Source organism: Argopecten irradians, unplaced genomic scaffold (genome assembly GCF_041381155.1).
Source record: "Argopecten irradians isolate NY unplaced genomic scaffold, Ai_NY scaffold_0753, whole genome shotgun sequence".
NCBI classification, from domain to species: domain Eukaryota; kingdom Metazoa; phylum Mollusca; class Bivalvia; order Pectinida; family Pectinidae; genus Argopecten; species Argopecten irradians.
The window spans coordinates 2,844-29,511 of NW_027188220.1; the positions used below are offsets into that span (position 1 = coordinate 2,844).

At 35.6% G+C, this 26,668-nt stretch overlaps 1 protein-coding gene across 1 annotated transcript; it reads left to right on the forward strand.

The window, feature by feature from the left end:
• Positions 1 to 2,472: 2,472 nt before the first annotated feature.
• LOC138313571 (uncharacterized) lies at positions 2,473 to 4,650 on the forward strand (the record flags this gene model as incomplete). The annotated part of the gene is made up of 2 exons (XM_069253962.1): positions 2,473 to 3,071; positions 3,960 to 4,650. Coding segments are annotated over 2 exons (1,256 nt in total), but the record flags the coding sequence as incomplete, so codon positions are not given.
• Positions 4,651 to 26,668: the final 22,018 nt, after the last annotated feature.

Here is a 26,668-nt window from a genome sequence, read left to right on the forward strand (position 1 = left end):
ACCTTTCACTGATTGCAATATCCGGAGTAAGAATATAATTACAATAGTGAAAGGACACTAATAATGAAACCCCATTATCCCTTCACACAATATCCACAACGTTTATATTAGTACACAGTACCAAAGGCACCACACACAGCAGACTTCAATGCCTAACATTCCCACTAGAAAGTCCTTGAAGCCCTTTACAGACGAATAGCAATCCAAAACGTTTTCTCAAGTTATTCTAGGTATTTTCTTTCTTTTCTATCTATTGTTTTTCTACATTCAATCACGTTTCAACAAAAACCTCTTACTGTTTTATAGAACCTCACTCAACATTTCATCATGACAAAAATAATCCGACACGTGAAAATACCGGATGGAAACAACAATAGCCAGTCATACACCCTGCATCATATAAACAATCTTTTATTTTCCAAATGCAAACTTCCAGCATATAGAGATTTAAGCGCAACAAATGAAAGATTACAAAAATATTAAACAATTATCTTTATTTATCTTCTTATTAATTCAGGGTTTACCTCGTATTTTCACTAAGATTCGTTTTATCGAGACTTTCCCCGGTTCGAGGACAAGCCATACATTTCAGTTTTTCCATTCCGAAGACCTTCACCGTACCCTATATTTTTTAAAGACGCTGTGCAACGTAACACTGCGCGCTACTTTCATTGTACACCTATACAGCCTTAGCAGTCCACTGGTTATAGTCCTAAATACAAATTAGGTTAACAAAACCCCCTTACACCTGTAAGTAGTAATACTATTACAGTACTAATTTTAGCAAGGGCAAAAAATACATGTCAACTCCCTTCTAAGTTTGTCATTTAGAGTTATACTCTCAAAAATTTAAATTTCCAATCCTCAAGAGAATAGTAAAAATCCAAAAATTAAACGGTCAAATATATCTCCACGTTGTTCATCGTACACCTATGTCGCCACACAACTGTACCTGTTTCAACAGTGGACTCTACGTAACTGTACCGAACGTGCAGACAAAATATCAAGGACACACACGTGTACAGTTTGTATCATTGTAAGTTGTATACAACACTTAGTTTCTATACATGAGGTTTTTTTTGGTCGGTATTGGACATATGTTGGGACTTAAAGCTGACAACTCATTCATCGATGAGCTTTCAATGATTATATTGTCACGGTGAGTGCAAGTTGTTTTATTATCAAATTTGACAGTGTTTATTTGGCAATACATCGGGGCACTAGTGATATCTGAGATTAATGAAGAAAAGAGGGACATGATGCTACCGACTAATTCTGATTTCATACATATATGATTGAGGCATCCATACGCTGCTATTTCACTTTATATATCAATACACATTGTTTTGAACATTAGATGAAACTTCAGTGAAGTAATCATGACTATGCTTGAAAATAACAAAAAACGTTTTTCTAATTAATTATAAATAGCGAGCGAAGTTGTAGTATTTGCTTAAAGTTTCTAAAAACATACCTTCCAACAGTTTTATGTTTAGATGACAACTTTACTGGTTTCAGATTTTTCTTAAATTTTCACAATATTTTGGTGACATTATCGTTCAAATATTCATAAAATATTTTTGGTGTACAAGAACCGGAAGTGGGTATACCACTTCGGTGAAAATATGATATTGCTAAAAATAGTCATCGAAATTTTACCATGTTTTAGTTAAAAGACTGTAAAAACAATATTGAAAAATTTTAGCCACATAATTTCTGTAAAAATTTCCAGAAATATATAATTTTGAAAATTTCCAGAAATCGTTTTACGAAATTGAAAATAATTTTTTCATAGTTTTGGACCAAAAATGGAAACCTGGTGTACACCTCGGAAGGGCAACATTAAATCAACCCTAGTACAGGCCCCTGGGGCTTTTTGAATTTTTTAAAGAAAGGGTTCACTGTCATAGTACTACAAAATGCAACTGGGTTTTGCTAAATTGGTTCGTAGGCAAAATTTAATGGTGGTAGCTTTTAGATACCTTTACAATTGCTAAAAAAACACATTACAATTGAACTACAACAACACGTATTTCGGAGAACTCCAACGTCAAAATGTGTCGCAAAAAAACAAGGGAGACCGCCATTTTGTCACGACTTCTTAGAATCCTAACGTCACATGAAGACATAACGTCAAAAAGGACTTTTCGACAATCAAAAGCGCTCCAGGGTATATAACACTAGTGCCATATGCAAACATATTACATAGGCGAAGACAGTGAACGTCAGACGGACGGACAGCTGTATATGTTTACAATAACAAAATATCAAAAAAAGCATCAACCAAACCAAAAAACGCGTCAATCAGTTACAATCGGGTTGTTGATGACGTGGTGATTGTTAAAATGAGTTCCCGCAAAATGTGGATCAATATTTCAAAAAACCATTCGACGTCAGTTATAATCGCTGTTCAAAAACCCGTTTATGAAATGTCTTATAGAATTATTTGTTTTATTTTCTTTATTGTATAAGGATGTGACGAGTTGTATGACAGCGGTATTCGAACCACTGGTCTGTACACTATCGCCCCCAATAAAGACAATAGAACCTTCCGGGTGGTCTGTGACATGAACGATCAGAAACGAAACGGTGGTTGGACAGTCCTACAACATAGGCAGGAAGGAAACGTCAATTTCTCCCGAAATTGGCATGACTACGTCACAGGATTCGGAGATCTACAGGGTGATTTCTGGCTTGGACTGGAATACATGCATTTGTTAACGTCAAAAGGTGTCCAGCTCATTATAGATATGGTATCAGATGTGGGCGAACTGTACCGTTATACATATGACGATTTTAGTGTTCTGAACGCCAGTACGTCATACCAGTTATCGGTAGGCAACGACACATCCGTCAACTGTACAAGTGGTGGGTACGGTCTTCAGCTCAACAATGGACATCCCTTCGCTACTTACGACAAACCGGATGTGAATAACTGTTCGACCGGGTTCACCACACACGAGCCGGTTTCTGGTTGGTGGTTCTGGAGCTGCGCCACTTTCAATATAAACGGACAAATCGGATATCCAGATTATGAATGGGGGATGGCTCTGGATTGTTGGGGTATAAGGGTCATGTTAAACCAAACAACAATGAAAATAAAATAAATACAAATCACATTTATGTGTTGTTTATCTCTCTCTCTCTCTCTCTCTCTCTCTCTCTCTCTCTCTATTACGGATTTCTCTCTCTCTCTCTCTCTATTACGGATTTCTAAGCTCTTTCACAACTAAACTGTCAAAATATATTCATTTTTATCTTTGACACAATAGTGGTAAATATGTAATGTTTTCAGAAAATTATTTCGTTGTCTATATTTTGTATTTGTGCAAGCTGAGTAAACATCTTAAAGTATTATATAATATGATGTAATTTGATTTAAACCCAGATTAATGTGATGAATTTAAGACAAAATGTGTTTTCCGTGCTGTTGTTAATACCCAAATAATGAAATCCAGATATTTTTTTTCAGATTAAACAAACTATCATAATATGAAGTGAGACATGCCATACATATATGATTTTAAACTACATTTCATTACATATGATATTGGCTAACAACCGAGTATAGTAAAATTCATTCAATCTCGTATAAATAAACACACAAATATACCTTTACAATTTAACTACAACAACGTCAAAATGAGATGAAGAAACTCAGCGAAGGCCGCCATTTTGTCACGAAGTCTTCGAATCCTGACGTAACGTCACGTCATGACGCCAAATTGGTTTTTTCCGCCATTCAAAAACTCTTCAGGGTATATTACTCTAATATCATATACAAAGATATTACATAGGCGAAGACACTAATTATTTGACGAATCAAAAGGGCGACAGTCAATTACAATCAAGTTATTAAAGACATGATGATTGTTGCAATGCGTTTTCACAAAATATGGATATATTTTAAGTATATTTTACACCTGTTCAAAAATGTCTGTGTTATATTTTATAAGTAGATTTTTTTTCTTAATTGTAAAGGATGTGACGAGTTGTATGACAGCGGAATTCGAACCACTGGTCTATACACTATCGCCCCCGCAAAAGACAATAGAACCTTCCGGGTAGTCTGTGACATGAACGATCAGAAACGAAACGGTGGGTGGACAGTCCTACAACATAGACAGGAAGGAAACGTCAATTTCTCCCGAAATTGGCATGACTACGTCACAGGATTCGGAGATCTACAGGGCGATTTCTGGCTTGGACTGGAATACATACATTTGTTAACGTCTAAAGGTGTCCAGCTCATTATAGATATGGTATCAGATGTGGGCGAACTGTACCGTTACACATATGATGATTTTAGTGTTTTGAACGCCAGTACGTCATATCAGTTATCGGTAGGCAATGACACTTCCGTTAACTGTACAAGAGGTGGATACGGTCTTCAGCTCAACAATGGACATCCCTTCGCTACCTACGACAAACCGGATGTGAATAACTGTTCGACCGGGTTCACCACACATGAGCCGGTTTCCGGTTGGTGGTTCTGGAGCTGTACCTTCTTCAATATAAACGGACAAATCGGACATCCGAATTATGAATGGGGTATGGCCCTGGATTGTCGAGGTATAACGGTGATGTTGAACCAAACAACAATGAAAATAAAATAAATACAAACCACCCTTATAGTTGTAAAGTTTATAAGTTGTTCTCTTGTCCTTAAAGAAAAGCATTGAAAGTGTTCTACATATTTTCCCCGCCTTTCTAGTTTTCGATATTTACCTATACTTTAATAAAGTATATATATACAATTTATATCACTCTTTTCTCGTGTAAACATTGAAAATAGACAAGCTCCTATGGTTCTAATCTATTTCAATCATTTAAATCTGTCCGGGTATTGCCGTTGTTGGTCTCGTGATACGACTCGGAAGGTACATGTATTGGTAAAGCCGATATCGGTCACGTGATGCCATTCGGTTTATTGATATTATATGAAACTTTTAAATGTCGCGTTGATATGTGATCGCTTTCAAAATACACGATATTTCTCCCCTCTACCTGATTATTACGTTGCAATCTTTACGGATGTGAAGCATCAGATGTGTGCATCGTATTCACACACTGTATGCTATATAACAATTAGTTAAAATATCAATTTCTTTAACTAAAAGCTGAGTACCCGCATATTTGCATTATTTTCCTTTAACTGATTTCATTTTGGGTTTGCTTAAGTAACCTTTGCTTTTTATCTTTGTAAAGTAACCTGAACTATAGGTAATTAATGGTAGATTAGAAAGTAATGTCGTTTAAGGATTTATACTACTGTTTACATGACAAAATCCATGAAAATTTCATATTTCTTAGAGAACGAAACAAATTTCAATTGATCTACATTCTCTCTAATGAGTTTTCTGTCTCGATTCATTCTATACCTGATGTTAAAGTATTTTACAGACACAACAGTCGTGCAAGCTTGCCGGTGAGTTCGTTCTTGTAATGCTCTATTTTAAAACAATTACAACAAAGCATCTTGTTTTGTCCTAATCACTTTAACTTCATCTACAACATTACATACATATTATTAAGCTGAAGAGAGTAAATGATATGATTTGAAAAGAAATGAACATTTGAGAATTACTACCAAATCCAATGGACGTGCTAGTTTGGTTTCGATTGTAAAGTGGCGATACATAAAGTTTGAAAGAAGAACGCCAATCGCCTGAGAAGGCTTCGCAAATCAAAGGGTCATGGAATTACAATTCAACATTACACTAGTAAATGCTTACCTTGTAAATCTGCTGGGTCATTTGACCTATTGTAAGACTGATTGTTTTAAATGGTATACCATTGTATTCCTTATTTACTGCTTTATTTCTGGCATCATATGTATTGGACCGTCGATTATTTGAACACTTGTGTCCCCAGCCGAGACGTTCCGGATTTCCGTACTGCTGGATCCCGTTTACTTTGGTAATAACAAATGGGTTTCCTTATATTATCCATCCGGAGTTTTTCCTGACCATTGCCATCAGAATGATCACATGTTCACTGTATACAAAAAGATGTCCAACAATATAACAACTTTGGTTCATATCTCTCTAGTCCCCCTGTACTATGCTGGTAGTATTCTGACATGTGCAATATCAATTTCTATCTGAATTATTTCAAGCAGTCGATTTAACCTTAAGATTATTGTGCCCAACGGTCGGAATATTTTAGATAGAAAATGTTATTACACTGTATATCGATGTCCTAAATGAACGACCGTACTATATGTTTGTTTTTGCATGATAAATCAAACAAGTTGTAGAAGTACATATGATAGCAACTGATAAGCATAATTGTATGGCCTCTTTGGTGGATATAATCCAAAATGCTGCACACTTTCCTTAAAAATTATATTTAGCTGCACGACAATTTACTGGTCAAAGGTAAGACCTGAGTTAAAAAGGGCATTCAAACGTCTCTAGAACAGCTAAACATCAACAGCAGACAACTCCAAAGAGTTTACAGCATTTTACGTTTTTGCATCTTTGGAAAGATACTTGTATATCGTGATGATATCAGGAATGACCAGCAATCCAACCATAACGGAAATGATAACAATAGCCACGCCTCCCATCGCCAAACAAGACGATCTCGAGTCGTAAACACTGGTTCGTTTACGTAGAGCGTGTGAAGTATTGTTTTTCGACAAGGTGAGCTCAAACTTTAACAATGCGAGGCTTTCAAGCAGTTGTGATTGACTAAGTTGTGTCAAATTTCCTTTGCAGGAACAGAAACACTGTGTTTTGGTTGGATCGTAGGTAGTTGTTTGAGTTGTAATTACATCTGATGATGACACAAAGGGCGATGCCGATGATGAACTTGTTGTAAATACATCTGTTGATGACACAGAGGTCGATGCCGGTGATGAACTTGTTGTAAATACATCTGTTGATGACACAAAGGGCGATGCCGATGATGAACTTGTTGTAAATACATCTGTTGATGACACAGAGGTCGATGCTGGTGATGACCGAGCTGTTATTACAGCTGATGATGACACAGAGGTCGATGCCAGTGATGTTGTAATTATAGTTTTCGTTGATACAGATGATGAAGGCATTGACATTGCTATTGTAACTCGTTTTGTTGTTAATGTAGTAGTAGACTCGGGTATCACTGAAATAGGATGATAGCGTTCGATTGAAAGCAACCTAAGATGCATGTTTATCTAACACTAATCTGATGGAATACGGTAAATCAACTTCATTTCGATTTTCTACCCCTAAGTCTATTCCAAGGCGATTTGAGTTTGAAATTTTGATTTCTTTTTTTCTTCTTCATTTTTATGAAACATTTTTTGAGGTAATTTATTTTTTCCGACTTACCGGGAAACATACAAAATTAAATCGCGCGGATATGTATTGGTTCTCAATACAAATCTTAAATCTGCATATTAACCAAATTGAATTGCAGCGTGTGAATGTCACCGTCTTTTATTGAACGGTTTTGTTTTGTTTTGCTATTTTAATAACTTCGATTTGATTCGAAAAGCTGTAATGGACCAATGCAACCTAACACATCATCACTAATCGAAACTAAAGATGCTCACCATATTCACAGACAGCATCATAAGACTTCGAGCAAAGTACAGTTCTAAAGAACCCGTGATGGAGCCTTACACAAAGATTATCCACATCGCAGTCGTGGGGTTCACCCGTAGTCGTGTCCCATTTACTCCAATCCATAACGTAACCACTGACCCAGGTAAAGTTGGTACAGTTTAATTTCGTAGTGTGTAGCCCAATATACAGATCCTCAGACAATCTGAAACATCGTGTTAGGTGTGAATAATACAGTTTAATGTCGTAGTGTGTAGCAAAATAATATCGTGATAGGTGTGAATAATACAGTTTAATGTCGCAGTGTAAAGCCCAATATACAGATCCTCAGACAATCTGAAACATCATGATCGGTGTGAATAATACAGTTTAATGTCGTAGTGTGTAGCCCAATATACAGATCCACAGACAATCTGAAACATCGTGTTAGGTGTGAATAATACAGTTTAATGTCGTAGTGTGTAGCCCAATATACAGATCCACAGACAATCTGAAACATCGTGTTAGGTGTGAATAATACAGTTTAATGTCGTAGTGTATAGCCCAATATACAGATCCACAGACAATCTGAAACATCGTGTTAGGTGTCAATAATACAGTTTAATGTCGTAGTGTATAGCCCAATATACAGATCCACAGACAATCTGAAACATCGTGTTAGGTGTGAATAATACAGTTTAATGTCGTAGTGTATAGCCCAATATACAGATCCACAAACAATCTGAAACATCGTGTTAGGTGTCAATAATACAGTTTAATGTCGTAGTGTATAGCCCAATATATAGATCCACAGACAATCTGAAACATCGTGTTAGGTGTGAATAATACAGTTTAATGTCGTAGTGTATAGCCCAATATACAGATCCACAGACAATCTGAAACATCGTGTTAGGTGTGAATAATACAGTTTAATGTCGTAGTGTGTAGCCCAATATATAGATCCACAGACAAACTAAAACATCGTGTTAGGTGTCAATAATACAGTTTAATGTCGTAGTGTATAGCCCAATATACAGATCCACAGACAATCTGAAACATCGTGTTAGGTGTGAATAATACAGTTTAATGTCGTAGTGTATAGCCCAATATACAGATCCACAGACAATCTGAAACATCGTGTTAGGTGTCAATAATACAGTTTAATGTCGTAGTGTATAGCCCAATATACAGATCCACAGACAATCTAAAACATCGTGTTAGGTGTCAATAATACAGTTTAATGTCGTAGTGTATAACCCAATATACAGATCCACAGACAATCTAAAACATCGTGTTAGGTGTGAATAATACAGTTTAATGTCGTAGTGTATAGACCAATATACAGATCCACAGAAAATCTTAAACATCGTGTTAGGTGTCAATAATACAGTTTAATGTCGTAGTGTGTATAGCCCAATATACAGATCCACAGACAAACTGAAACATCGTGTTAGGTGTCAATAATACAGTTTAATGTCGTAGTGTATAGCCCAATATACAGATCCACAGACAATCTGAAACATCGTGTTAGGTGTCAATAATACAGTTTAATGTCGTAGTGTGTATACCAAATAACATCGTGATAGGTGTGAATAATACAGTTTAATGTCGTAGTGTATAGCCCAATATACAGATCCACAGACAATCTGAAACATCGTGTTAGGTGTGAATAATACAGTTTAATGTCGTAGTGTATAGCCCAATATACAGATCCACAGACAATCTGAAACATCGTGTTAGGTGTGAATAATACAGTTTAATGTCGTAGTGTATAGCCCAATATACAGATACACAGACAAACTAAAACATCGTGTTAGGTGTGAATAATACAGTTTAATGTCGTAGTGTATAGCCCAATATACAGATCCACAGACAAACTAAAACATCGTGTTAGGTGTGAATAATACAGTTTAATGTCGTAGCGTACATAGACAATATACAGATCCACAGACAATCTGAAACATCGTGTTAGGTGTCAATAATACAGTTTAATGTCGTAGTGTATAGCCCAATATACAGATCCACAGACAATCTAAAACATCGTGTTAGGTGTCAATAATACAGTTTAATGTCGTAGTGTAATAGCCCTAATATACAGATCCACAGAAAATCTGAAACATCGTGTTAGGTGTGAATAATACAGTTTAATGTCGTAGTGTATAGCCCAATATACAGATCCACAGACAATCTGAAACATCGTGTTAGGTGTCAATAATACAGTTTAATGTCGTAGTGTATAGCCCAATATACAGATCCACAGACAATCTGAAACATCGTGTTAGGTGTCAATAATACAGTTTAATGTCGTAGTGTATAGCCCAATATACAGATCCACAGACAATCTGAAACATCGTGTTAGGTGTCAATAATACAGTTTAATGTCGTAGTGTATAGCTCAATATACAGATCCACAGACAATCTGAAACATCGTGTTAGGTGTCAATAATACAGTTTAATGTCGTAGTGTATAGCCCAATATACAGATCCACAGACAAACTAAAACATCGTGTTAGGTGTCAATAATACAGTTTAATGTCGTAGTGTATAGCCCAATATACAGATCCACAGACAATCTGAAACATCGTGTTAGGTGTAATAATACAATAATACAGTTTAATGTCGTAGTGTATAGCCCAATATACAGATCCACAGACAATCTGAAACATCGTGTTAGGTGTGAATAATACAGTTTAATGTCGTAGTGTATAGCCCAATATACAGATCCACAGACAATCTGAAACATCGTGTTAGGTGTCAATAATACAGTTTAATGTCGTAGTGTATAGCCCAATATACAGATCCACAGACAATCTGAAACATCGTGTTAGGTGTCAATAATACAGTTTAATGTCGTAGTGTATTAGCCCAATATACAGATCCACAGACAATCTGAAACATCGTGTTAGGTGTGAATAATACAGTTTAATGTCGTAGTGTATAGCCCAATATACAGATCCACAGACAATCTGAAACATCGTGTTAGGTGTGAATAATACAGTTTAATGTCGTAGTGTATAGCCCAATATACAGATCCACAGACAATCTGAAACATCGTGTTAGGTGTCAATAATACAGTTTAATGTCGTAGTGTATAGCCCAAGATACAGATCCACAGACAATCTAAACATCGTGTTAGGTGTGAATAATACAGTTTAATGTCGTAGTGTATAGCCCAATATACAGATCCACAGACAATCTGAAACATCGTGTTAGGTGTCAATAATACAGTTTAATGTCGTAGTGTATAGCCCAATATACAGATCCACAGACAATCTGAAACATCGTGTTAGGTGTCAATAATACAGTTTAATGTCGTAGTGTATAGCCCAATATACAGATCCACAGACAATCTGAAACATCGTGTTAGGTGTCAATAATACAGTTTAATGTCGTAGTGTATAGCCCAATATACAGATCCACAGACAATCTGAAACATCGTGTTAGGTGTCAATAATACAGTTTAATGTCGTAGTGTATAGCCCAATATACAGATCCACAGACAATCTGAAACATCGTGTTAGGTGTCAATAATACAGTTTAATGTCGTAGTGTATAGCCCAATATACAGATCCACAGACAATCTGAAACATCGTGTTAGGTGTCAATAATACAGTTTAATGTCGTAGTGTATAGCCCAATATACAGATCCACAGACAATCTGAAACATCGTGTTAGGTGTCAATAATACAGTTTAATGTCGTAGTGTATAGCCCAATATACAGATCCACAGACAATCTGAAACATCGTGTTAGGTGTCAATAATACAGTTTAATGTCGTAGTGTATAGCCCAATATACAGATCCACAGACAATCTGAAACATCGTGTTAGGTGTCAATAATACAGTTTTAATGTCGTAGTGTATAGCCCAATATACAGATCCACAGACAATCTGAAACATCGTGTTAGGTGTCAATAATACAGTTTAATGTCGTAGTGTATAGCCCAATATACAGATCCACAGACAATCTGAAACATCGTGTTAGGTGTCAATAAATACAGTTTAATGTCGTAGTGTATAGCCAATATACAGATCCACAGACAATCTGAAAACATCGTGTTAGGTGTCAATAATACAGTTTTTTAATGTCGTAGTGTATAGCCCAATATACAGATCCACAGACAATCTGAAACATCGTGTTAGGTGTCAATAATACAGTTTAATGTCGTAGTGTATAGCCCAATATACAGATCCACAGACAATCTGAAACATCGTGTTAGGTGTCAATAATACAGTTTAATGTCGTAGTGTATAGCCCAATATACAGATCCACAGACAATCTGAAACATCGTGTTAGGTGTCAATAATACAGTTTAATGTCGTAGTGTATAGCCCAATATACAGATCCACAGACAATCTGAAACATCGTGTTAGGTGTCAATAATACAGTTTAATGTCGTAGTGTATAGCCCAATATACAGATACACAGACAAACTAAAACATCGTGTTAGGTGTGAATAATACAGTTTAATGTCGTAGTGTGTAGCCCAATATACAGATCCACAGACAATCTGAAACATCGTGTTAGGTGTCAATAATACAGTTTAATGTCGTAGTGTATAGCCCAATATACAGATTCACAGACAATCTGAAACATCGTGTTAGGTGTCAATAATACAGTTTAATGTCGTAGTGTATAGCCCAATATACAGATCCACAGACAATCTGAAACATCGTGTTAGGTGTCAATAATACAGTTTAATGTCGTAGTGTATAGCCTCAATATACAGATCCACAGACAATCTGAAACATCGTGTTAGGTGTCAATAATACAGTTTAATGTCGTAGTGTATAGCCCAATATACAGATCCACAGACAATCTAAAACATCGTGTTAGGTGTCAATAATACAGTTTAATGTCGTAGTGTATAGTCCAATATACAGATCCACAGACAAACTAAAACATCGTGTTAGGTGTCAATAATACAGTTTAATGTCGTAGTGTATAGCCCAATATACAGATCCACAGACAATCTGAAACATCGTGTTAGGTGTCAATAATACAGTTTAATGTCGTAGTGTATAGCCCAATATACAGATCCACAGACAATCTGAAACATCGTGTTAGGTGTCAATAATACAGTTTAATGTCGTAGTGTATAGCCCAATATACAGATCCACAGACAATCTGAAACATCGTGTTAGGTGTCAATAATACAGTTTAATGTCGTAGTGTATAGCCCAATATACAGATCCACAGACAATCTGAAACATCGTGTTAGGTGTCAATAATACAGTTTAAATGTCGTAGTGTATAGCCCAATATACAGATCCACAGACAATCTGAAACATCGTGTTAGTGTGTCAATAATACAGTTTAATGTCGTAGTATATTGCCCAATATACAGATTCACAGACAATCTGAAACATCGTATTAGGTGTCAATAATACAGTTTAATGTCGTAGTGTATAGCCCAATATACAGATCCACAGACAATCTGAAACATCGTGTTAGGTGTCAATAATACAGTTTAATGTCGTAGTGTATAGCCTCAATATACAGATCCACAGACAATCTGAAACATCGTGTTAGGTGTCAATAATACAGTTTAATGTCGTAGTGTATATGTCCCAATATACAGATCCACAGACAATCTGAAACATCGTGTTAGGTGTCAATAATACAGTTTAATGTCGTAGTGTATAGCCCAATATACAGATCCACAGACAAACTGAAACATCGTGTTAGGTGTCAATAATACAGTTTAATGTCGTAGTGTATAGCCCAATATACAGATCCACAGACAATCTGAAACATCGTGTTAGGTGTCAATAATACAGTTTAATGTCGTAGTGTATAGCCCAATATACAGATCCACAGACAATCTGAAACATCGTGTTAGGTGTCAATAATACAGTTTAATGTCGTAGTGTATAGCCCAATATACAGATCCACAGACAATCTGAAACATCGTGTTAGGTGTCAATAATACAGTTTAATGTCGTAGTGTATAGCCCAATATACAGATCCACAAACAATCTGAAACATCGTGTTAGGTGTCAATAAATACAGTTTAATGTCGTAGTGTATAGCCCAATATACAGATCCACAGACAATCTGAAACATCGTGTTAAGGTGTCAATAATACAGTTTAATGTCGTAGTGTAATATGCTCAAATATACAGATCACGACAGACAATCTGAAAACATCGTGTTAGGTGTCAATAATACAGTTTAATGTCGTAGTGTATAGTCCAATATACAGATCCACAGACAATCTGAAACATCGTGTTAGGTGTCAATAATACAGTTTAATGTCGTAGTGTATAGCCCAATATACAGATCCACAGACAATCTGAAACATCGTGTTAGGTGTCAATAATACAGTTTAATGTCGTAGTGTATAGCCCAATATACAGATCCACAGACAATCTAAAACATCGTGTTAGTTAGGTGTGTCAATAATACAGTTTAATGTCGTAGTGTATAGCCCAATATACAGATCACAGACAATCTGAAAACATCGTGTTAGGTGTCAATAATACAGTTTAATGTCGTAGTGTATAGCCAATATACAGATTCACAGACAATCTGAAACATCGTGTTAGGTGTCAATAATACAGTTTAATGTCGTAGTGTATAGCTCAATATACAGATCCACAGACAATCTGAAACATCGTGTTAGGTGTCAATAATACAGTTTAATGTCGTAGTGTATAGCCCAATATACAGATCCACAGACAATCTGAAACATCGTGTTAGGTGTCAATAATACAGTTAAATGTCGTAGTGTATAGCCAATATACAGATCCACAGACAATCTAAAACATCGTGTTAGGTGTCAATAATACAGTTTAATGTCGTAGTGTATAGCCCAATATACATATCCACAGACAATCTGAAACATCGTGTTAAGGTGTCAATAATACAGTTTAATGTCGTAGTGTATAGCTCAATATACAGATCCACAGACAATCTGAAACATCGTGTTAGGTGTCAATAATACAGTTTAATGTCGTAGTGTATAGCTCAATATACAGATCCACAGACAATCTGAAACATCGTGTTAGGTGTCAATAATACAGTTTAATGTCGTAGTGTATAGCCCAATATACAGATCCACAGACAATCTGAAACATCGTGTTAGGTGTCAATAATACAGTTTAATGTCGTAGTGTATAGCCCAATATACAGATTCACAGACAATCTGAAACATCGTGTTAGGTGTCAATAATACAGTTTAATGTCGTAGTGTATAGCCCAATATACAGATCCACAGACAATCTGAAACATCGTGTTAGGTGTCAATAATACAGTTTAATGTCGTAGTGTATAGCCCAATATACAGATTCACAGACAATCTGAAACATCGTGTTAGGTGTCAATAATACAGTTTAATGTCGTAGTGTATAGCCCAATATACAGATCCACAGACAATCTGAAACATCGTGTTAGGTGTCAATAATACAGTTTAATGTCGTAGTGTATAGCCCCAATATACAGATTCACAGACAATCTGAAACATCGTGTTAGGTGTCAATAATACAGTTTAATGTCGTAGTGTATAGCCCAATATACAGATCCACAGACAATCTGAAACATCGTGTTAGGTGTCAATAATACAGTTTAATGTCGTAGTGTATAGCCCAATATACAGATCCACAAACAATCTAAAACATCGTGTTAGGTGTCAATAATACAGTTTAATGTCGTAGTGTATAGCTCAATATACAGATCCACAGACAATCTGAAACATCGTGTTAGGTGTCAATAATACAGTTTAATGTCGTAGTGTATAGCCCAATATACAGATCCACAGACAATCTGAAACATCGTGTTAGGTGTCAATAATACAGTTTAATGTCGTAGTGTATAGCCCAATATACAGATTCCACAGACAATCTGAAACATCGTGTTAGGTGTCAATAATACAGTTTAATGTCGTAGTGTATAGCCCAATATACAGATCCACAGACAATCTGAAAACATCGTGTTAGGGTGTCAATAATACAGTTTAATGTCGTAGTGTATAGCCCAATATACAGATCCACAGACAATCTGAAACATCGTGTTAGGTGTCAATAATACAGTTTAATGTCGTAGTGTATAGCCCAATATACAGATCCACAGACAATCTGAAACATCGTGTTAGGTGTGAATAATACAGTTTAAATGTCGTAGTGTATAGCCCAATATACAGATTCCACAGACAATCTGAAACATCGTGTTAGGTGTCAATAATACAGTTTAATGTCGTAGTGTATAGCCCAATATACAGATCCACAGACAATCTGAAAACATCGTGTTAGGTGTCAATAATACAGTTTAATGTCGTAGTGTATAGCCCAATATACAGATCCACAGACAATCTGAAACATCGTGTTAGGTGTCAATAATACAGTTTAATGTCGTAGTGTATAGCCCAATATACAGATTCACAGACAATCTGAAACATCGTGTTAGGTGTCAATAATACAGTTTAATGTCGTAGTGTATAGCCCAATATACAGATCCACAGACAATCTGAAACATCGTGTTAGGTGTCAATAATTCAGTTTAATGTCGTAGTGTATAGCCCAATATACAGATTCACAGACAATCTGAAACATCGTGTTAGGTGTCAATAATACAGTTTAATGTCGTAGTGTAATAGCCCAATTTACAGATCCACAGACAATCTGAAACATCGTGTTAGGTGTCAATAATACAGTTTAATGTCGTAGTGTATAGCCCAATATACAGATCCACAGACAAACTAAAACATCGTGTTAGGTGTCAATAATACAGTTTAATGTCGTAGTGTATAGCCCAATATACAGATCCACAGACAAACTAAAACATCGTGTTAGGTGTCAATAATACAGTTTAATGTCGTAGTGTATAGCCCAATATACAGATCCACAGACAATCTGAAACATCGTGTTAGGTGTCAATAATAACAGTTTAATGTCGTAGTGTATAGCCCAATATACAGATCCACAGACAATCTGAAACATCGTGTGTTAGGTGTCAATAATACAGTTTAATGTCGTAGTGTATAGCCCAATATACAGATTCCACAGACAATCTGAAACATCGTGTTAGGTGTCAATAATACAGTTTAATGTCGTAGTGTATAGCCCAATATACAGATCCACAGACAATCTGAAACATCGTGTTAGGTGTCAATAATACAGTTTAATGTCGTAGTGTATAGCCTCAATATACAGATCCACAAGACAATCTGAAACATCGTGTTAGGTGTGAATAATACAGTTTAATGTCGTAGTGTATAGTCCAATATACAGATCCATAGACAAACTAAAACATCGTGTTAGGTGTCAATAATACAGTTTATTGTCGTAGTGTATAGCCCAATATACAGATCCACAGACAATCTGAAACATCGTGTTAGGTGTCAATAATACAGTTTAATGTCGTAGTGTATAGCCCAATATACAGATCCACAGACAATCTGAAACATCGTGTTAGGTGTCAATAATACAGTTTAATGTCGTAGTGTATAGCCCAATATACAGATTCACAGACAATCTGAAACATCGTGTTAGGTGTCAATAATACAGTTTAATGTCGTAGTGTATAGCCCAATATACAGATCCACAGACAATCTGAAACATCGTGTTAGGTGTCAATAATACAGTTTAATGTCGTAGTGTATAGCCCAATATACAGATCCACAGACAATCTGAAACATCGTGTTAGGTGTGAAATAATACAGTTTAATGTCGTAGTGTATAGCCAATATACAGATCCACAGACAATCTGAAACATCGTGTTAGGTGTCAATAATACAGTTTAATGTCGTAGTGTATAGCCCAATATACAGATCCACAGACAATCTGAAACATCGTGTTAGGTGTCAATAATACAGTTTAATGTCGTAGTGTATAGCCCAATATACAGATCCACAGACAATCTGAAACATCGTGTTAGGTGTCAATAATACAGTTTAATGTCGTAGTGTATAGCCCAATATATACAGATCCACAGACAATCTGAAACATCGTGTTAGGTGTCAATAATACAGTTTAATGTCGTAGTGTATAGCCCAATATACAGATCCACAGACAATCTGAAACATCGTGTTAGGTGTCAATAATACAGTTTTAATGTCGTAGTGTATAGCCCAATATACAGATTCCACAGACAATCTGAAACATCGTGTTAGGTGTCAATAATACAGTTTAATGTCGTAGTGTATAGCCCAATATACAGATCCACAGACAATCTGAAACATCGTGTTAGGTGTGAATAATACAGTTTAATGTCGTAGTGTATAGCCCAATATACAGATCCACAGACAATCTGAAACATCGTGTTAGGTGTGAATAATACAGTTTAATGTCGTAGTGTATAGCCCAATATACAGATCCACAGACAATCTGAAACATCGTGTTAGGTGTCAATAATACAGTTTAATGTCGTAGTGTATAGCCCAATATACAGATCCACAGACAATCTGAAACATCGTGTTAGGTGTCAATAATACAGTTTAATGTCGTAGTGTATAGCCCAATATACAGATCCACAGACAATCTGAAACATCGTGTTAGGTGTCAATAATACAGTTTAATGTCGTAGTGTATAGCCCAATATACAGATCCACAGACAATCTGAAACATCGTGTTAGGTGTCAATAATACAGTTTAATGTCGTAGTGTATAGCCCAATATACAGATCCACAGACAATCTGAAACATCGTGTTAGGTGTCAATAATACAGTTTAATGTCGTAGTGTATAGCCCAATATACAGATTCACAGACAATCTGAAACATCGTGTTAGGTGTCAATAATACAGTTTAATGTCGTAGTGTATAGCTCAATATACAGATCCACAGACAATCTGAAACATCGTGTTAGGTGTCAATAATACAGTTTAATGTCGTAGTGTATAGCCCAATATACAGATCCACAGACAATCTGAAACATCGTGTTAGGTGTCAATAATACAGTTTAATGTCGTAGTGTATAGCCCAATATACAGATCCACAGACAATCTGAAAACATCGTGTTAGGTGTCAATAATACAGTTTAATGTCGTAGTGTATAGCCCAATATACAGATCCACAGACAATCTGAAACATCGTGTTAGGTGTCAATAATACAGTTTAATGTCGTAGTGTATAGCCCAATATACAGATCCACAGACAATCTGAAACATCGTGTTAGGTGTCAATAATACAGTTTAATGTCGTAGTGTATAGCCCAATATACAGATCCACAGACAATCTGAAACATCGTGTTAGGTGTCAATAATACAGTTTAATGTCGTAGTGTATAGCTCAATATACAGATCCACAGACAATCTGAAACATCGTGTTAGGTGTCAATAATACAGTTTAATGTCGTAGTGTATAGCCCAATATACAGATCCACAGACAATCTGAAACATCGTGTGTTAGGTGTCAATAATACAGTTTAATGTCGTAGTGTATAGTCCAATATACAGATCCACAAGCAATCTGAAACATCGTGTTAGGTGTCAATAATACAGTTTAATGTCGTAGTGTATAGCCCAATATACAGATCCAACATACAATCTAAAAACATCGTGTTAGCGTGTCAATATAATACAGTTTAAATGTCGTAGTGTATAGCCACAATATACAGCATGAATCCACAGTGTGGACAATCTGAAACATCGTGTTAGGTGTCAATAATACAGTTTAATGTCGTAGTGTATAGCTCAATATACAGATCCCACAGACAATCTGAAACATCGTATTTAGGTGTCAATAATACAGTGTTTAATGGTCGTAGTGTATAGCTCAATATACATATCCACAGACAATCTGAAACATCTGACAGTTAGGTGTCAATAATTAACGTGTAATAGCCCGAAGTGTCAATAATACGGAGTCTAGGATGTCGTAGTGTATATAGCGGGGCCAATATACAGATCCACAGACAAACTAAAAACATCGTTCTAAGGTGTCAATAATACAGTTTAATGTCGTAGTGTATAGCCCAATATACAGATCCCACAGACAATCTGAAACATCGTGATAGGGTGTCAATAATACAGTTTAATGTTCGTAGTGTATAGCCCAATATACATATCCACAGACAAACTAAAACATCGTGTTAGGTGTCAATAATACAGTTAAAACAATGTCGTAGTGTATAGCTCAATTATACACTTATCCACAGACAAACTAAAACATCGGTTAGGTGTCAATAATACAGTTTAATGTCGTAGTGTATAGCTCAATATACATATCCACATTACAAATCTGAAAAATCGTGGTAGGTGTCAATGAATACAGTATTTAATGTCGTAGTGTATAGCTTCAATATACAGATCACATCACAATCTGAAACATCGTGTTAGGTGTCAATAATACAGTTTAATGTCGTAGTGTATAGCTCAATATACAGATCCACAGACAATCTGAAACATCGTGTTAGGTGTCAATAATACAGTAGCCTTAATGTCGTAGTGTATAGCTCCAATATACAGATTCCTACACAGACAGAATCCACTGAAAAACATCGTGTTAGGTGTCTCAATAAATACAGTTTTAATGTCGTTAGTGTATAGCCCAATATACATGATCCACAGACAAACTGAAACATCGTGTTAGGTGTCCAATAATACAGTTTAATGTCGTAGTGTATAGCCCAATATACAGATCCACAGAACAATCTGAAACATCGTGTTAGGTGTCAATAATACAGTTTTTAATGTCGTAGTGTATTAGCCCAATATACAGATCCACAGACAATCTGAAAAACATCGTGTTAGGTGTCAATAATACAGTTTAATGTCGTAGTGTATATGCTTCAATATACAGATACCACAGACAAATCTGTAAACATCGTGTTAGGTGTCAATAATACAGTTTAAATGTCGTAGTGTATAGCCCAATATACAGATCCACAGACAATCTGAAACATCGTGTTAGGTGTCAATAATACAGTTTAATGTCTCGTAGTGTATAGTCTGTCCCCAAATATACAGATCCTCATACAATCTTAAACATCGTGTTAGGTGTGAATAATACAGTTTAATGTCGTAGTGTATAGCCAATATACGAGATTCACAGACAATCTGAAACATCGTGTTAGGTGTCAATAATACAGTTTAATGTCGTAGTGTATTAGCCCAATATACAGATACCACATACAATCTGAAACATCGTGTTAGGTGTCAATAATACAGTTTAATGTCGTAGTGTATATTGCCCAATATACAGATCCACAGACAATCTGAAACATCGTGTGTTACGGTGTCAATAATACAGTTTAATGTCGTGTAGTGTATTAGCCCAATATACAGATCCACAGACAATCTGTAAACATCGTGTTAGGTTGTCAATAATTACAGTTAAGTTGTCGTAGTGTATAGCCCAATATACAGATCCACAGATTCAAATCTAAAAACATCGTGTTAGGTGTCAATAATACAGTTTAATGTCTCGTAGTGTATAGCCCAATATACAGATCCACAGACAATCTGAAACATCGTGTTAGGTGTCAATTAATACAAGTTTAATGTCGTAGTTGTTATAGCCCAATATACAGATCCACAGACAATCTGAAACATCGTGTTAGGTGTCAATTAATACAGTTTAATGTCGTGAAACCTCCGAGTATATAGCCCAATATACAGTTTAATCCACAGACAATTCTGAAAACATCGTGTTAGGTTGTCAATAATACAGTTTTAATGTAGTGTCAATAGTGTAGTAGCCCAATATACAGATCACAGACAATCTGATAACATGCGTGGTTAGGTGTCAATATGATACAGTTTAATGTCGTAGGGTGTATAGCCCAATATACAGGGGGGGAGTCCACAACAATCTGAAACATCGTTGTTAGGTGTCAATACATATACAGTTTAATGTCGTAGTGTATAGCTCAATATAAAACAGATAGCCCTCCACAGACAATTCTGAAAACATCGTGTTAGGTGTCAATTAATACAGTTTAATGTCGTAGTGTCAGAGGATAGCCCAATATACAGATCCACAGACAATCTGAAACATCGTGTTAGGGTGGGTCAATATACAGGTTTTAATGTTGTAGTGTTTTATAGCCCAATATATAGATCCACAGACAATCTGAAAAACATCGTGTTAGGTGTCAATAATACAGTTTATTGTCGTAGTGTATAGCTCAATATACAGAATCCACAGACAATTCTGAAACATCGTGTTAGGTGTCAATAATACAGTTTTTAATGTCGTAGTGTATAGCATGTCCAATATACAGATCCACAGACAATCTGAAAATCTGTTTAAACATCGTGTTAGGTGTCAATAATACAGTTTTAATGTCGTAGTGTATAGCTCAATATACAGATTCACAGACAATCTCTGAAACATCGTGTTAGGTGTCAATAATACAGTTTAATGTCGTAGTGTATAGCCCAATATACAGATCCACATAACAAACTGTAAACATCGTGTTAGGTGTCAATAATACAGTTTAATGTCGTAGTGTATTGCTCAATATACAGATCCACAGACAATCTGAAACATCGTGTTAGGTGTCAATAATACAGTTTAATGTCGTAGTGTATAGCTCAATATACAGATCCACATGACAAATCTGAAACATCGTGTTAGGTGTCAATAATACAGTTTTAATGTCGTAGTGTATAGCCCAATATACATGATCCACAAACAATCTGAAACAATCGTGTTAGGTGTCCAATAATACATTTAAAATGTCGTAGTGTATAGCCCAATTACAGATCCACAGACAATCTGGAAACATCGTGTTAGGTGTCCAATAATACAGTTTTAATGTCGTAGTGTATAGCCCAATATACAGATCCACAGACAATACTGAAACATCGTGTTAGGTGTCAATAATACAGTTTAATGTCGTAGTGTTTAGCTCAATTATACAGATCCACAGACAATCTAAAACATCGTGTTAGGTGTCAATAATACAGTTTAATGTCGTAGTGTATAGCTCAATATACAGATCCACAGACAATCCTGAAACATCGTGTTAGGTGTCAATAATACAGTTTAATGTCGTAGAGTGTATAGCCCAATAATACAGATCCACAAACAATCTGAAACATCGTGTTAGGTGTCAATAATACAGTTTAATGTCGTAGTGTATAGCCTCAATATACAGATCCACAAACAATCTGAAAAAAACATCGTGTTTTTGGTGTCAATAATACAGTTTAATGTCGTAGTGTATAGCCCAATATACAGAGCCACAAACAATCTGAAAACATCCGTTTTTGTGTCAACATACAGTGTTAATTCGTCGTAGTGTATAGCCCAATGACCGATCCTCATACTGAAAACATCGTGTTAGGTGTCAAAAATTACAGTTTTAATGTCGTAGTGTATGCTACAATATACAGATCCACAGACAATCTGAAACATCGTGTTAGGTTGTCAATAATACAGTTTAATGTCGTAGTGTATAGCTCAATATACAGATCCACAGACAAACTAAAACATCGTGTTAGGTGTCAATAATACAGTTTAATGTCGTAGTGTATAGCTCAATATACAGATCCACAGACAAATCTGAAACATCGTGTTAGGTGTCAATAATACAGTTTAAGTCGTAGTGTATAGCCCAATATACAGATCCACAGACAATCTGAAAAAACATCGTGTTAGGTGTCAATAATACAGTTTTAATGTCGTAGTGTAAAGCCCAATATACAGATCCACAGACAATCTGAAAAACATCGTGTTAGGTGTCAATAATACAGTTTAATGTCGTAGTGTATAGCTCAATATACAGATCCACAGACAATCTGAAACATCGTGTTAGGTGTCAATAATACAGTTTAATGTCGTAGTGTATAGCCCAATATACAGATCCACAAACAATCTGAAACATCGTGTTAGGTGTCAATAATACAGTTTAATGTCGTAGTGTATAGCTCAATATACAGATCCACAACAATCTGAAACATCGTGTTACGTGTGAATAATACAGTTTAATGTCGTAGTGTATAGCTCAATATACAGATCCACAGACAAACTAAAACATCGTGTTATGCGTCAATAATACAGTTTAATGTCGTAGTGTATAGTCCAATATACAGATCCACAGACAAACTGAAACCTCGTGTTAGGTTTCAATAATACAATTTAATGTCGTAGTGTATAGCTCAATATACAGATCCACAGACAATCTGAAACCTCGTGTTAGGTTCAATAATACAATTTAATGTCGTAGTGTATAGCTCAATATACAGATCCACAGACAATCTGAAACATCGTGTTAGGTGTGAATAATACATTTAATGTCGTAGTGTATAGCCCAATATACAGATCCACAAGCAATCTGAAACATCGTGTTAGGTGTCAATAATACAGTTTAATGTCGTAGTGTATAGCCCAATATACAGATCCACAGACAATCTGAAACATCGTAGTGTCAATAATACAGTTGTATAGCCCAATATACAGATTCACAGACAATCTGAAACATCGTGTTAGCGGTGTCAATAATACAGTTTAATGTCCGCAATCAATCAGGTGGTGTGTTACAGTAATAGCGTTGCCAACATTGGGACGTGACAATGAGGAAAATCCCACCAACATCCATTTCACGAAGTCAACCATTTTCACTAAGTGAGAAATGGTTAAGAAATCTAGAATCTAAATTTAAATTACATCTTAATGTTTAAAACATTCCGATTTAACCTACTTTACTTCAAAAGTCAGTTAGAAACCGATTTTATAAAATGGACATTTTACAAATTAATACACATACTTTTCCAGTTTATGAAATATTTAGCACGGAAAAGGTAACATTAATTTATTTTACCAATCTATAGACTATGCTCTATTACTTACATATTATTATGGTATTTGACCAATAGGTCGTACTTAGTCTGGCTGTCTAAGACGGCCAGTCGACCATTACCAGCCTTACATTTTCCTTTACAAGATACCCAGACACAGTCTTTGTCAGCGAAGAAGAATGGCGATTCCGTGCTTACCACAAACCCTAAAATCATGACAAAATCACATATTATTTTACCATAAAAATACACAAAAGGTTTAGTTATTAAATATTTAAATGTCAACAACAAATAATTACCAGACGGAAATACAACATTAAGTTACATTCCACAATAATTGTAATTGGGTTATAAAATGTTTGGTTATGTGTAGATACCAACTATACAGCATTTTCTCCGAAACCTGACCCCTGCTAAATCGAGCAACCGGATCACACATTCACATTATTACTAGTACTACGCTGCAATTTTTTCAAATGTTTATTTTTATTTTTCAAGACATTATAGAGTACATAATATACATAGTAGTAACATCACAAGCATATACACATTCATTGCGATAAACCATATATAGTATACATGTATAGTAATTGCATACATACATGTATGTAGTGCATACATACATATATACATGTATTATATAGATTCTTAGTACATCACATGACAAAATACTGGATTCTGATTGGCTACACGCATGGGTACTATTTGCAATAGTGCCCGGGCAAGCGGGCACTATTGAAGTGGCACGAAATTTAACGTGAATGCATTGTAACGTTACCATTACATGACGTCATTTCAACGTTGTGCTTCGACCAAGACGTCAAGATGGCGGACTGGCTGTTGTGTTTGGGGATGGATGCAAATGTTGCTTTCTACAAAAGACAGTTTACTCATGTTCTATATTTATCTACTTTCATCTTCATGAAGCCGAATCCCGTTTTATAGAAACACAAATTTCTGCGAAAATCCATATGTTGTACTTTTAATGTAACATCGTGGTGTGGAAATGAAGGTAGCGTTAACGTTGCGAAGTGTCGCTTGACGTGCTTCTGTTACGATGACATAAAAAAGGGTCTCAAGTGAGAGTGATGTACTAAACCCATTATTGCCTGTTTGAGAGGGCGCTATTGCCTCATAGTATTGTCTCGTGATGGGATATATTCCATCCCTCGACAATACTATGAGGCAATAGTGCCCTCTTAACCAGGCCATAATAGATAAATACATACCCACATGGATCGTAATATATATATTTCTTTCATACCTACGGGTGTAATACTGGCTGATCTAGGGCAATACACTCATGCCGCCTGAGGCTGTATTGCCTGGCTACCCGCCTTCTGTGGCAATTTTGAGTATTAACACTTTTTTATATTTTATTTGGTTTGTTTCTCTACCAAAAACCATATAATAGAGAGTCACATTTAGTAATAATAAATCTCTCAGGAGGATTAGGCAAAACAATGAATAGGTAGTTAAGCTGTGAGATTAGTAAAGACTTTAATTTTAATTCTACCAAATAGTGTCAAATCTCTCCTACTCCACACTTTAAAAGTGATTTTAGTTTCATAATCTTTTTATCAATATTCATCTTTGGGATTTTATTTAAATATACACAAAACTGTATTCCTAGGAAGCTAAATTTATGCTTTTCCCAAATCAGATTCAGTTCTGGCAAGAAAATTTCGTGACCATATTTACAGATATCACCAATTCGAATAACTGGTGTTTTACTAGTATTAATATAAAGTCCTGCAATCCTGGCAAAGAGGTTCGGTTCACCAGTTTATTCTCTTTAAGATCCTTCTGACTTTCTAATATTAGACTTGTACCGTCAGCATATTGAACATTTGAAATATTTACATTTTGAAGTTCAATTTCTTTGATTTTTTTTATTATTTCTTATTCTCACAAATAAATTTCAACGCAAATAATGAAGAAGTATTGTGCGATCGGATCCACTTGACGACAACCACTGCGAAGGCTGAGTGGCGAAGAAATATTACCACCCTAATTTATAACTGAAACACATTTTTATGCAAAGTTTTGACTAAGTCTCTAATATCTATTCCAAAATTAAAATATTTTAAAACTTCATCAATAAAAAACCCATGACACAAATCAAATGCTTTTTCCAAATCTATCATAAGTAACTTACATGGAAAGCTTAGATCTTCTGCATACTGTATGACATCATATACTGTATGAATATTTTCACCAATGTAAAGCCCTGACAAAAAAAAACCTGTCTGAACTTCATTTATAAATTTCCCTAAGACCGATTTCATTCCTTATATTATTATTATATTATACCAATCGTATATATTTACACTTGCTAGGCTTGGTCACTGTACGCTAATACTAGCCGATTTTGTTTACCATAACTGCATGGTAACATTGAACTTTGAACTTGCGTAAGGAAATGTTCTGTGCAACGTAAAAGGACTACATTTT